This window comes from Ascidiella aspersa, chromosome 2 (assembly GCF_963924565.1).
Source record: "Ascidiella aspersa chromosome 2, kaAscAspe10.2, whole genome shotgun sequence".
In the NCBI taxonomy this organism is placed as follows: domain Eukaryota; kingdom Metazoa; phylum Chordata; class Ascidiacea; order Phlebobranchia; family Ascidiidae; genus Ascidiella; species Ascidiella aspersa.
In genome coordinates, this window is record NC_139448.1 from 11,394,752 (window position 1) to 11,410,009 (window position 15,258).

General features: G+C 39.6%; 2 protein-coding genes across 2 annotated transcripts; one reads left to right on the plus strand and one right to left on the minus strand.

The window, feature by feature from the left end:
* Positions 1 to 207: 207 nt before the first annotated feature.
* On the minus strand, positions 208 to 1,645 carry LOC146163645 (uncharacterized). The gene is made up of 2 exons (XM_083380557.1): positions 1,110 to 1,645; positions 208 to 346 (listed from the first exon to the last, which is right to left on the minus strand). Exons 1-2 carry the CDS (start codon positions 1,643 to 1,645, stop codon positions 208 to 210), a joined length of 675 nt encoding a protein of 224 aa, XP_083236683.1.
* A 4,824-nt stretch (positions 1,646 to 6,469) lies between these two features.
* On the plus strand, positions 6,470 to 7,861 carry LOC146163646 (uncharacterized). Its single transcript, XM_083382573.1, has one exon. The coding sequence runs from the start codon at positions 6,481 to 6,483 to the stop codon at positions 7,231 to 7,233; it is 753 nt and encodes a 250-aa protein (XP_083238699.1). The 5' UTR covers positions 6,470 to 6,480; the 3' UTR covers positions 7,234 to 7,861.
* Positions 7,862 to 15,258: the final 7,397 nt, after the last annotated feature.

A 15,258-nucleotide genomic window follows, 5' to 3' on the forward strand; every position in this document is an offset into this window, starting at 1 on the left:
AAACGCTTACAACCTTAATATCGCTAAGGAAAGCTATGAAGCAACACAATGCCCAAAAATTAACTCTTTTTACTGTGGTCCTGTAAATGATATTATTATCAATATGAACAAAATATTTTTTCTTGAATTAACATCATGCAAATATGATATATTCATTTTAAAATAAATAGTTGGGCATGATCACCAACAGACTCAAAGCGAAGTGTTTTAGAGCCGCTTGTAGTAGATTCTGGCGTGAGTTTGTTGAGGATCGACGATCGTGAAAGGGCGACATCCAGTGTCAGGATCCACGTATTCGTCGTATTTGATTTCGCGCATCAGAGTGTAGCCGTACTTTTGAGAGATCCTGCAACGAAAAAGATGCATATATGTAGCATTACATTGCCAAGATCATCAATCACAATATGTTTAAAAATGTATCTTTTTTAGCCCAAAGAGAGAACCTTTTATCGGGCTCAATTGTCCTATTCGATTTGAGCGAAGTGCTTTTAAACGATTTGTTTCGTTTTATTTTATGGCTAAAGCAGGGGTTCTTCAACTTTTTTACCGCGGATCCCCAATTGTTTTTTGCTTTGCGTGGACCACGGTAGGCAAGAACTTTTCAGAGATGACGTCATAAATTGACGTTACAAGACAAATAGACTTCAAAAATCTGTTGATTTCGGTCCAAAAAATGTGAAAGTGAAATGAAGTTTAAATACATTCAGTGCAAAACCGTTTTGTTTTTCAATAAACTCTTTTCTTTAAAAAATTGATTGCTTCTTAAATATACACTAACATTGCATTTAGGCCTTTATAGCAACAGGGGACGTGGCGATATTTTGCACAATGTGCGCAAAAATATGCACGCCAAAATGTGCAAAAAATGTGCGCACATTTTTAACTGCCTTCTAAAATGTGCGCACTTTTTTTCACAATGAGCGCACATTTTGAACTGCTTTAAAAATGTGCGCACGTTTTTTGACAATGTGCACTTTTTAAAATGCCTTCAAAAAGTGCGCACATTTTTAAGTTAGAGTTAGAGTTAGAGTTAGAGTTAGAGTTAGAGTTAGAGTTAGAGTTAGAGTTAGAGTTAGAGTTAGAGTTAAATCCAGGTTCCCAGTACTCACTTGGAAGTGAAGACCGAAGTGTTGAACGACACAATGCACTCACACCCTAGTCTCTTGGCTTCCTCAGTGCTGCGCTTCCCAAGCTGCGTGGCGAGTCCCATGTTGGCGAACTGCTTGTCGACGCACACCATTCCAAGCTCCATGTAGCGCTTTACGCCAAGCTCCTTGTAAATGTCGCCGAAGAAGTTGTCGACAAACTTAATAGCGGTCTTCGCCTTGTCCGAAACCGCCCCGTACTTCGCCTCCAGCATACTGACGGGCGTCGAGCCCTGCTCGCTGTGCACAAAGTTAAATTTGACGCCCGCAAGCTGACCGGTCGACTTCTTGTAAACGCCAAAGGAAGCTTTGTGGTACTTGAGGGCCACGTAGGCGCGATAGGCGTACAGTCCGTCCTCGTCAGCTTCGCTTGCACCCAGTACCTGGACCAGAACGTCGGCCCGGCTGTAGAACTTGGTGAGAAAATCTTTGACGCCGCTTTCAAAGTCTTCCTCTGTGATTTGCCGCATCTCAAACTCGTCGGATAAGCCGGTGGCCATGTTGTTACTACTTATGACAGGTTTCAGCAGGGCTCTGTGATTAATTGTGGAATAAAATATTTACGAACTTAGTGCTGGGTGTGCATCGGCACCTTCGAAAAAATTAGCTGGGTAAAAAGCGTAAGAAAGACCTTAGAAAAACCTCAGAGAGTATTTCCGCGATGCATCCAGGTTATGTAACAATAAATGCTTTTTTAAGCTGAAAAAACTTGCCTGCATTTTATTTCTATTGTTTTAAAGCGTTTTACGCGAATTTGGCCACACTAAAACAGATAACAAATGTTATCCTCAATATTACTATCTTCTATCTTGCAGAATAATATTAGTTTATTTTGAAGAAAGCTGCACGCGTATAGACAAACATAAACGTTTTTAAGTATATCCTAATAACAGAGTATGAACTATAAAGTAATCGATGTCATATAGCTTTATAAATATAAACCATCCAGTGATTAAACAATAGAAAGTTGAGAAAGGGATATGGTAGATTAATTGCATTTTCGTTGCAAACTGTGCTAGACTGAATTCTTGGCACAAAATTGCACTGACCATACCTTTACGAAACTGATAGGTACAAGATATACATCACTAAGAAGAGCTAACTGATAAATTGCACACTTCAGTTTAAAAACTAAAATTGCACTGGTTTTAACTCTGCCGATGTTGTATTGACAGTCTGTTGTCTAACGTTTCTAACTTAAGCAAGAATAAACAACACCAAAATATGACGTGACATGTAAGTGCGTATACGCACGGCACGAAGCAGATTTCTTTAAAATTGCCATAACAAATAAACTTAACTGAACGTTTTTTTAATAGAACCCAAGGGTTTGTATTTTATTAAACTACGGGGAAGTCTTATTAACGTATTTATAACGTGATTGCGGTCACCACTAGTCACGTGACTGCTAGTTCCTTTCACATCCTGCTTTGAAACGTGTCAGTAGCGAATATATTTATATAAACAACAACTCACAATTCGTTAGGTCCGAGTCATTGAACTACATCAACCTATGAATTAAAAAGTTGATATGACCCCGCTGTATAACACTTGCTTAATTTGCGTCTGCTGATAAAGGCACTGATATTTCATTTTAACGTCCAGTTTACACCAACAAAAATCTACGTTTACACTACCAATGCTACATTGATATACATTTTTATAATGTAAAGTTGTATTTTGATTTAAATAATTAAACTATTTTTCAAAAAAATAAACTGGAAAATGTAACTTACTTATGTAAAATAAACAAGCAATAATTTTACAGGGTGCTCGTGTATTCTACATTGGTGGTTCAGGGGTTGAAAAATTTTGTTCGTTATTTTATGCAAGATCTCCAACAAACTAACCTTTTAAAGCGATTTTACTTTTAACATTCAACCCGTATGAAAATATGTTGTGTAGTGTCAATTCAAAATGTTCCGTTTTAAAGCCTCGTAACTATTCAATAATTTTGAATATGCTTTGTATTTTTTGTTTTCTTAAAATATCAAAGCTAAATTGAAACAAACAAATACTTTTATCCTCTGTGTACCATTTTGACACATGTTATAATAAGAGTAGGGCCTACAGGTTGCCATATTATCGTGTATAAATACCAGTCTAACAGAAAATTGAACTTCACTAATTTTACAAGAAAGTTTGAATTCTGATCCCAGAGAGAGCAGGAGTGGCCAATTCCTTCGGCTCTGGTTTTATGCAGTTGTACGTTTTATGTTTTTTTAAGTTTTTATGATGTTGTCTACAAGGTCGATTTCGTTTTGCGTTTCGTTTAGCCAAATATTGCCAATTGATACTCAGATCCTATTGGAAAATCAAGTTAATAAGTTTTAAAAGCTTTTTCAGCGTAATTAACGGGTGTGATAAAAACAATCGTGTTACTGCAGCCTATACTCAATACCGTTGATTTTTTATTATGCAATATCTACAATATAATCTATCTAAGCCCAGGGATGTAAGCAGGGCTCAGCGTCCCTTATATACTCTAAAATCGGTCTTACCTTCCATGCCAAAATTTGTTTGTTGGCCAGTGTAATCTATCCAAGCCCAGGAACGTAAGCAGGGCTCGTAACATCGTCAATGGGTCCCCGTTTCGAACTTCGCTATGAGCGCATACTTTTTGAGCATGATATTTAATTAAAGGCGCTTTCCTTAATAACATAATAAAACCTGTTATTTTAGTAATAATGTTTCAACACATTATATATTATTGTAATCCACAAGTGGCAACTTACGATCAAAAGTATAAACTGCGAGAACTAAAATGATGCCTAATTTAATTTAAGAGCAAGAATTTGTTACTCTTGCTCTGACCTGATGAGGCACGTTTGTACGAAATAAATAACTTTGTTTAGAATTACGTCTTTCATTCTTAAGTGTTTTAACTTAATAAAATTGGGTTATTATCTCAACTTTTGCAAACAATTCGCTCGCTTTGGTTATTACTCATAATAATCGGATCATTTTACAAATAGTTTACCGTAACTTGACCGCGACTTAAGTTATTCCAAAAACCTTTTTTACATCATCGAACAAGTTGTAAAATATTTCTATACACCGAACCTTATTTTTATAATCAAGAAAATATTGTTTGCCGAAAACCGATCCATTGTGAAAACCGATCTATTGTGCGAGAGGATGCTGACCACTTGCTCTGCTTTCAGAGATACATGAAGACCCCAGCTTTTCGGGACACCGTTCGGGAAAAAAAAATTATTCGCTTATGCTGACAACTTTTTTGTTCTATTTGGCCTCAATCGAATGACGATTTTGTCCGATTTAAGTTCAATAGGACAAGCGTTATCGGGCGAATTTACTATCCGATTTACCTAAATCGGACAAAATTACTTTTCGATTTAGGCTATAAATCGGACAATATTTAAATATTATCTAATTTAAGTAGAATCAGAAAATAATTTACTCTTTAAATGAAATCGGAAAGTTTATTTGTTCAAAACTGGAGGCCCTAGCAGTTTTGATTATTGTTTTTTTATGATTTCTCAGACTTTAGGTAAGCTCCCTAACAGTAAAAAGCGTTGAGATATATTTTAATACATTGCCCTTTAGGTTTTTTTTTTGTTGCTTTTTATGGTGTTAATAGTTGCAATTAGTTTTTTCATATAGGTAAATTCCTCGAAAAACGGCCACGTGATACAATATGTGATAAGAACTTGTATGTTGGAAATAAATATTTGAGATCACACTGAATACCAGTATAAAAAACATTAAAAAAATGTAAATGGTTGATATAGTAATAGAAAGTTGCAAGATATTTTTGTTTTGTTTTTTGTTTGTGAGTTTTCGTTTCTGATTTACACAGTTTTGGGTTCTTTCTTGTGATATTTACTGAATTGACCGCATTATTACAGAAACAAGCTGATTACCAGATTCTATTATTGGTTTATTAAACGCGCCTGGCATTAAATCCGTGTATGGATGACGAAAATTAAAAAACAAAAACTTGTAATAACACCAAAGCAACAAATATGTGCACCTAAACACAAAACAGCTTCAAAATTGCTTAAACCATAACAAAAAATTGTCAAATTCTGATGCGCCTTATTAACCACTGGCGTTAAAGTTATATCGGTACATAATTTTTTTCGATTTAATTTAGAGGGAGAAAAAAATGCTGAAAATGATTACATTTCAAAGACTTAGAGAAGTCGTACACATCGAACCCTGTTGGCTATGTAGCCATTAAATATGGACTATGGGAATAACGCCATAATAAGCGGACGGCTGCAAGGTAACCGGCAGCAAATTAAAGGTATTGACCACCAGGTGCTGTCGGACAAATTATTTACACATAGATTTTACACAATGTGAAATAACCTAGGACTGTTTTTTAGCTCTATGCATGTCAAAAAGCGTCATACTATCGTTTTATTAAGTGGATAGACAGCACCCAGGATCAGAATAGCGAGGGTACTTTGAAATAATAATAAAGGTATTTCCTCCGATACGCATTCTATTTCTATAATGTTTTGTGAAAACATAAATAAACATATTTTCTACAGTCATGAACGTAAATAGATTAATGTTCTAAATATAAATAGAAAAAAGGTGATGACCACAACTTGTGTATGTTTTGTGTGGGTGGTTTAGTTTGTGCGTAAGTTTGTGTTCGTGTAATATGAGTGTATATTTGCATGTGCGGGCATTTTAAAGTGACCTAACTTCGTGACAAATTATGTGGGCAATGTGAACCAGAACAAATTAATCACGATAAATCAAACGAAACGATTAGATTCACAACCAAATTTCGCGTTACACGTTTAGAAAAGGTTTCCAACCATTTTGCTTTGCACAATCTATAATTTTGCGATAAAATATCGATAATAACAGAGTTTAAAAAACACTCTTGAGAAATTTCGGTTTAAATGTCCAGCAAAAAAGCAAAGCCAAACATACCACATTCAACAAAATATTTTGACGTTGTCGCACGTATTTTTTGAGTCACCCTGTCACGTTTACTGAGGACGCACACAGTTCAAGATGACGTCACGCAGGCGTGACGCAAGGCCCGCCCACATTTAGCGCAAACAAACACACACGCACACACGCGCACACGCGCTGCCACCCAACAGAACCCGGCAAAACTTTAAAGCGCAATAAAGATGCTTTACGCGTTTCCTGCACCGGCGTTTCCGGTACGCTATACGCATTGTGTGAGATACTCTGCAAGAGATCACGCGCGCCCCTTTAAAGCGATTTCCCAAGCGTGGTGGTCCCGTGTGTATTGTGCAGCAGAGAGGTGCGTGCGGCCTGCGGGCGCTGGTCGTTTGTAAACAGAACGACAGAGGCGTCAGTCGACAGCTGAACGCTGCCAAGGATGGACGCGAGAAAGATACCGCAGTGGCTGCGTCTTCATCGGATCACGACGGCGGACGACGCAGAGCAGGTGTGCCGATTCGTGGTCGATAATTACCTGAGTCGAGATTTGCTTTGCAAAGCGGCTGGAGCGGTCGACAGAACACAGCTGGAGAACTGGCTCCAGTACAGGACAGTCCACACTATGAGCCAGAACGCCGGGTTCGGCTACAGGGAGAAGACCTCGGGCCGCCTGGCCGCCATTCTGCTCAGCACCGTGAACGTTGGCGGCAGTCCGCGCACGACGGCCGCCCAGTCGTTCTTGAACTTTAACCCGGACGTGAGTGCGACCTTGACCCCTCTGCTGGAGTTCACCGACCACGTGGAAAGAGGTTTGTGCTCTCAGATCGACACGCGACGCTTCGTCAGCTTCCAGGTCGCCTGTGCAGCACCCCACTATTCGGACATCGGCCTGGTCAGCAACCTGTGCGAGCAGAGCGCGGTCTGGGCCAGGTACCAGGGCTACGACACGGCCATGGCGATCAGCAGCTGCCAACAGGATACTAAGCTGCTCGACCACAGGACTTACGAGCTCGCTAAGCGGGTCACTTTTCGAGATTTCGTCGACGACCGGCGAGCTGCTTCAGCTGCTACAGCTGCTGTTGGTGGTGGGAACTCGGTTCCCGTCGCTTTAACCGCTGGGTCCTTGTTTGACCCGGCTCTTACCCTTTCTGTGTATTTTAGGCGCCTGTGTAGGTTTATACCGAAGGTATAAAGGCATTTTTTGTTTTATTTATTCGAACGGTTTTATATCTTTTACAAAACGGGCAGAATTCGATATCTCGGGAACCACACTTTCTATATCCCAAGTGAATCTAAGTTTATCCCAAGAACCACACCAGCACCCTTTATTTGAACAAGATATATTCAATGCCCTAACCAACAGTTGATTAGTTGCCCCGTCGCTCGTTATGTCTGCTAATTGTGCACGCGTCATTACTAATGGACTTGTCGATGTAAACAATCGTGGTGCGCAGCACTGAACGACTATCGCGACTAAACTTGCTATAATATGTGTCAAAATTAGCTACACTGTTATAGTGTTATAACACAAAACTTCATAAATATTAACGTCCACAGTATTTTAGCTTTTTCGTGACCCAGCTGTATATGATCGTTCGCAAAAACATGTGTGTATTTTATGAAAACCACTTCAGTTTCCACAGGTCACATATTGTATGCAAACTGTCCGTACACAAAACATTACAAAAAAGAAGAACTGAAACAAGGAGGTGCATGGAAGTAAAAAAACATTAGGGTGGGAACCTTCATTTTTATTTTAAGAATTGCACCAAATTATAACGAAAGGCGCTTTGTATTGTTGAATATGCTATTAAAAACAGTTCCGCATTCTTGCAAGTGAGTATTGTTCTGACATCGAAAGCAGAAAATAGACGACCAACCGCAGCAGATCGTGTTTTGCAACTATTACGTTTACAAACATAAAGAAATGTCACGAAGTGCGTGGTATTTTGTGCTTCCTGCAAAAATGCGGTCAGTAAAAAACAAAATCGAATTGCTCGTTATTTTCCTGTGAAAAACAATTTTCGCCAAGAAAAGCTATTGAATATATAAGGTAAAAATAAATATATACGGCCGGAATAAATTCAGACGCATATCGGCAGTATATATTGATAATTGCAAACTTTTCTCATTAAAACTACCAGTAATCTATACCGGATTAGTATGATACACTGAACAAATAGGCCAGTAAATAAGGTGAAAAAAATTGAACAAATTGCAACAGAAGGTTTTTTGTTGATTCATGACGAGAAAGGTGCCAGGAACTCCCAAAAAGAAGTTCCCGAAAATTAAACGTGTCCAACACGTCATAGTGACGTCATCCATATTCCTTATAGGATCAAAATTTCAAAAGGGCCTCCTATAGCGGTTTGGAATCTGTGGCTTTGAATATTGAGAACACTAAAGAAGTTACAAAAATTAACTGGCTTAATAGCAATTAGGAGAAATCCGTCCTACGGAGTCAATTTAATTTGATTATTTTCTATAGGTTATAACTGGTATGACTGATGAGCCTGCCAAACTGTTTTAGGCCTTGAAGAGCTTGAGTCGCGTTGTTAGCTTGACCATCTTTCCGCGAACCTTATCAGATATTTGAACTCCCTTGGCGAGTAACATCTTCGTTCCCTCGGGTTTGCGTCGCTATAGCCACAACATTCAAAGCGTTGTTCCCATCGGAAGCCGGCCCACTTCGCGTGAGGTTACGTAATAACGGCGACACAAGCGCGCCGAAACTCTACCCAGGGGTTTAATTTTAATCCGCGCCTGTTTTAAAAGCAATACGGGGCGTTACGCAGAATAACAAGCGACAAGCGATATGAGTATGCGAAAATGCGCGCACCCAAAACAAGGGTGACGCCCGCTCCTCAAAAGGCCAGTGACACGGCCGCCCTGATTTCAGGCGGCTCCCTTTTTCACCAAACCGACGGAAAAGCGGGTGGGAAACAGCGTCCTCAGCCTTTTAATCAACCCGTTAAACTGGCTAGAGGTGGCAAAGCGTGGCTTGAAGAGACAGGCCGGGTCTTCTCGAAGAGGTCGTGTAAACCTGGCTTGTGAATTCGAGTCGACATCGGTGGCGGCGCGAGAACTGGGCAGATAAAGCGGCGACTGTTTACGGCAGAAACAAACGGTGAATGGGCGAACGCGCGACGCCAACGCGACGAGAGCCGATATACGGGATTATATACGGCTCCGCTTGTTTTAAGGCTCCTTACGCGGTATAGCGGCGGGCAGAGCTTGAGGCCAGCATTCGCTGAAGCTTTCTCCCGCGTGTTTACAAGTAAGACAGGCACTCGTCAGCAAATATGTCGCGACTGGCAACATCGTTTTCTTTGGCGCTATCGGCCGGGAATGTTGTGATACGAAGAGTAAGCGTTACAGTCGCTAGCTCGAGACCTAATCAAGTTTAATTATTATACAACGTCTTTTCCGTCGGCTTTATCTGAAGTATTAAAAAGGAACAGTTACGCTGATACCAAACAGACTTTAAAACCCAAGCTCTTACGAATTTTACGTTTGGTCAGTGCTATTTGCTCCCCTGAAATCGTCGGAGTTTTACAATGTTATCGTTGTGTTCATATGACAGAAACTCGTAGCAGTTTTATACACAAGCAGTTTCAGAAAAGCCTGGTAAACGCTAACATAAAAACACGGTATTAAAGGTTAGTTACGTCACGATATTCGAGTGAAGCCGAATGCGAAAAGAGGTTGCCATAGAGACAAAACCTGAAATAACCTGCATGCACACGAATGTTACGTATTTGATCTAAAATAAATTAAAATGGTTGAACTAGCACACAGTTACTAGTGACAGTACTGTTTTACTGTGTTAAAAATACTTAACCCAATATCCAAGAATAAGCAATAAAGCTTTGTCTGCGTAAATCTTTTGTCTACTTTTGTCTGCTTTTGTGTGAGTGTTATAAATAAACAGGATAAAGCAATACATTTTTATTGGATGTAGCTGAAGCGTTTGACAACTTCAAATACGGAAAGTCAATCGTAGAACAAAAAAAACAATACGGCGCAAAGTAAATTCCAAGTTTCGCAAAAGAGTCCGCGTGTTTAAAGACAGGGTGTTCCTAGGACGTCTATATATGCAATGTCATTGGGCTGAATTGTTGACTTACCAACCAAAATGAACAAATTCCCCCTATTGGATTTGCTTTTAGTAAATGTATGAAGAAAACGAAACTCAAACTTCTACATCGAAAAGTATGTGTTAACTAACTTTTGAGTAGTCGTTATGAATCTCTATTAAATATCAAATGCTGTTATAAATTGAAACAATGAATGTGTTTACGCACCTAAATATAGGCCTAGTCGCCAACTCAGTTGAAATCCACAGTTCTATGATTCAGCTGAGTTGTCAGCGCTTAAGCAAAAATCTGTAAAAGCACAAATGCTAATCCCATGGGCCATGTCAAATCGACTAGGGCGGGAATTCTAGGGCACTTCTTGGCCGAAGTCGATACATTCTTACGCAAAGTCAGCAATTTGGCAAAGAAAAAATGGTTTCTTGAAGTAAAGTACGAATGTGCAGACGGCTGAAGATGCCAAGTATAGGGCACAATTCAACGACTGGTATATCGCGGTTGGCGTTATAATGGGTATTGTGGTGTTGCGCGGGACGGTGTGGTTAAGGTCAAGAAGGCTCCAAGACGATCACGAAGGATGATCTCGATCTTCGCTTGTATGTTGAAAGGTACTTGCGCGTGCCCTAATGAGCTTTTCGGCAAGGGAAGGCGTCGGTTGTAAGAGGGCTCCACGTAGACTGCGGTACATCACTAAGGCTACTGATTTTTCCTTTTTGGCTGGTATGCCCCGGGTTTCTACACGTTTTGAGCTTGCTATACGTGTGGGCGTCATACTGAAATCAAGTCGCTTGTAAACTATAAAAACTCGGCTATACTGCCATAGGCGTAGCTCTAACTTGGTGTGCGTTTTCATTGAATTACTTAAATTAGTTCAAATTGTCCCATTCGTTCCGCAGGTTATAGCAGTCTTGATAGCGTATATCGTACATCGAAATAACGCATCGGTTGTTAATACTTTAAAGAACATTGCCTGATAAGACTTGATATTGAAGCAGTATGGTAATGATATAATAGGCTAGAGAACCACTTTTATAACACCTTGTCAGATAAGTGTTAAACTCAAATATGGCGCAAACTTGTGTCTGTCTTTGATGTCAGTTTGGTTTGAACCGTAAAATATTTGCCTAAAATGTATTTTTTCAAAACCCCATCAACAAGGATGTAAATTGAAGTTTATTTAATAACTTGATTCGTGCTCTTTAGGGGGTTTGCTACCATTTATCCTTATATGGATGGTTGAGGTGTTGGAAAAAGCCATATTTCATTCCAGTAACGTTAAGCACCTTTTTTCAGGCATATATTTATAAATAACCTCCGCGTGATATATTTACGCGATCTTATCACTAAACTGCTGACGGGTTGAATGAGTAACACGAAATATGCCGAGAGGTTTGACGATTTGAATAGTCAGGAAAATTTTCTGCTGATCTAGTATGTTGAGAAAACGAATAACAGCTACTTTCGGTCGTGAATGTTTTGAGTTGCGTTTTGCTTAAATTGAACCTCAGTGAACTGCAGCTTTATTCGTTGAAACAAAAATCGTGCTGTTTTTTCAGTGAAAGATTTTGACGCAAAATAAAGCGTGCTCAGCAAACAAGAGAGATATTTCGAGTTATTTGGCCTTACGTAAGTCGAATTAACCTCAGTTTTTCATAGTGTGCAAGCGCATTAATTTCGAACAGCATAAACACACCCACCACTTCCAGCAATTGAGAATACAGGGTTGTAAAATGAGGTTTGGCGTTTTTTGTCCATTTTTTTAAATCGTTTTTTTTAACGGGTTTCAAGTACTTTTAACCAATGCTTCGATGCAGAAAGCATTGCCTGATAAAACTAGAAGCAGTATGGTAGTGATATAATAGAGAACCACTTTTATAACACCTTGTCAGATAATAAGCATTAAACTCAAATGTGGCACAAACTTGTGTTTGTGTTTGATGTTAGGTTGGTTTAAACCACAAAACATTTGCCTAAAATGTATTTTTCTCTAGATAGGATGTATACTATAGTTTATTTATTAACCTGATTCGTGCTCTTTGGGGGAGATTGCTATCATTTATCCTTATATGGATGGTCGAGATGTTGAAAAAAACCATAGGTTATACACGTAAATTGAAGCAACTTTTTTTCAGGCATATAAATTATCTCCTCGTTATGTTTTTACGTGATCTTATGATTAAACTGCTGACTGGTAAACTTGAATGAGTAACACGAAATATATCGAGAGTTTTGACGATTTGAATAGTCAGGAATATTTTCTGCTGATCTAGTAGGTTGAGATAACGAACAGCAGCTACTTTCGGTCGTGAATGTTTTGAGTTTTTCATTTTGCTTGAATTGAACCTCAGTGAACTGCAGCTTTATACGTTTAAACAAAAATCGTGCTGTTTTTTCAGTGAAAGATTTTGACGCAAAATAAAGCGTGCTCAGCAAACAAGAGAGATATTTCGAGTGATTTGGCCTTACGTATGTCGAATTAAACTCAATTTTTCATAGTATGCAAGCGCATCAATTCCGAATAAACACATCCATTTGGCGTTTTTCGTCTATTTTTTTTAAATTGTTTTTGACGCGTTTCAAGTACTTATAGCCAACACTTCGATGCAGTGTTTATTCCACATCAGAGGATCAGTGTCAGCGAGGATAGCGGTCTTGTCATTTTCGCTAAAAGTTCGTCTTGGTTGTTGTTTAGTCCAATATTTTCGGCAACCGGTGTGTAGTTGTGACGAGAAACCATGCCATGTGTGCCGAGGTGAAACCGAATTAGTTTTTACTTGCGCTATTTCCAGAGTTGAACTGTGTAAGATTTAGCATATTATTAATATCAGAAATGCAGACCTATAGGGAGGCATTTCTTAAGGCAAACTTCGCTATTGCTAAATGTTTAATTTGAACCTATATTACCTTTAAACGCAAAAATTGGCAACATTTTTGATCCAATCCAAAAACCTTATCTATATATAGGCTCAAAACCCATGTATTTTGTAAAATAATAGTTTATTTGTTCATTTTTTATCTTGGGTTGCTACGAATTACAACTATTTAGTTTATCTATTTTTTGTTTCCATTAATACGCCTTCAATCCCATCGTGTGAGGTAACCGAAGCAATTTCAATAGAATTGGAGAAGGTTTTCTGGGACGCGGTAAAACCGCACAGTTTTATGGAGCATTTATCGAACAGTTTAAAAGGCGTTTATAGAAATGTACGGTATTTTGCTATATTAAGACTGAAAAGAAATGCCCTTAACTAAAACGATAGGCTATAATTTTCCTAAAGCTGCTTGTCGACTTCAGGACAGCAAACGTACACATGTCCAATAGGCTTTGTCGGCGAAAACCCTCCCGGGGACATTTAATAATGTGTGGTGATGCTGGGCGTAATTGTGACGTCACGGAACATGGCGGCCGTCGCACTTGCGTGTAGCGAAGGGCAGGAGAGTGTCGGCTGAAGGGCACTCGGCCCAAATGAAGTTAGGCTTTCCGGCCGTTGGCTCTCACGGTTTATTGTGCGAGTCGACAGCCCCAGCCCGCGCTCAGTCGAAAGTCGCCACTCTGTGTAAATGCGCGACCACGTTAGGTGCTACTATACAATAAGCTGTCGACCGCAGCGCTTAACGTTGTTTATAGACAGGGACTCAGGTTGGGTCAGCGCATGTCAGGCCACTGTCCTATTAGGCGGAAAACGATTGTGATGAAGCGATCTCGATAAGATTTCTATGCTGCCGCGGCACGGAATCGCGGGTGGGCGGGATAAGTTTGGAAATTATATTCGGATGCGTAGGCTCCGTTATGATTAGCCTATTAAAAAATTAAAAAAACACCCACTGTCAAATCTAGCGTTTCAGTTCGGTGGTGGAAAGATTGCCTAAAAACCGGTTTAATTGGTCCGTTATATCGCGATCATGTTATACGTCAACAAGTGATATGCCCGAGATACCGACTAAAGATGACTAAGGATCTCCATTCCAATTTTATGCATTCGAGCAATCTGGCAGAATACGAGCAACTCCGGCAGGTCACGATAATCTTAAATCTTACATTGTAAAATCTTAGATAGACCGTAAGGGGGCCAAAAAGCATTGATAAGAATTTAAGCTTATAACCATTAAAAATATGACTGAGTTACGTTTTCTTTAATACCAAGAAAAGTATCGAACAGTTTAGAGGAAATTTGGTTTAATTGAACTACAAAATGTCAAAGTCTTTCATAAGAACCATCAGTGAAATAGGCAAACAGCTTTTAATTATCAGGATTTAGGCGTTTTTTTGTTTTTGTTATTATTATTGTGCTGCAATGGCTTTCGGTGTACTGTTTTTGTTTTGAGTTTCGCGGCTCCTACCAATTACGTTGTGAAGCAAGTTTGTTTTTGCATATATTCGTTTGTTAGAAATATGCACAGCTTAGGCCCGTTTTAGATTATCCACATCACATTTTTTTTTTCTGTGAAAAGGGGATAATCCTAACCGAAAGTTCGGCCCAAGATTTGCTCCAAGGTTAGTCGCTTACATGGAAACCTTGCTAAACGCTTCGCGTAGGCCGCACTTTGATCGTGTGCCGTGCTTAAGAGGGGATTACTGGTTAAAGCGTTGCTGTGAGGCAGGCAACATCTTTATGACAATGTTGTTTGGGTGCCTTGTCGCTGTCAGCCAGTTTACAATGCCTCTCTAAAATATCAAGCTTAATTTTAGCCTTGTTGCGGCCCTAATTAACAGAAAATGTACAAAGGCAGCGTAGGTACCTCTGTCTACTCTATTGTGTAATGGTTAAGTAGTACATGTTTGCCTGCCGAATCGTTTATTCTTGGTGTTTTGAAGTGGGTTAAAATTCGACCAGGTTGTGTTATTCTAGAAACGAGTTTTAGCGTGAAAATGACCCGTCGCTTCCGTAGATGCCGGGCATACTTTATCAGTAATATGCCCGGCGAGTATCGGAAAGCGCAATTCCGCGAACGACTTTGGTTGGCAAAATCCAAAGCCTCTGCAAGATGAACTAAAACAACGCGCCGAGAGTAAGCGAACAGCCGCGGCGACGGTCTATCAAAACACAGGTTGTTATTCGGAGAACGCGGCAGTACCTTGAAGTCAGGCCGAGCTCGCACATACCCGGTGCTTAGCCATGTTT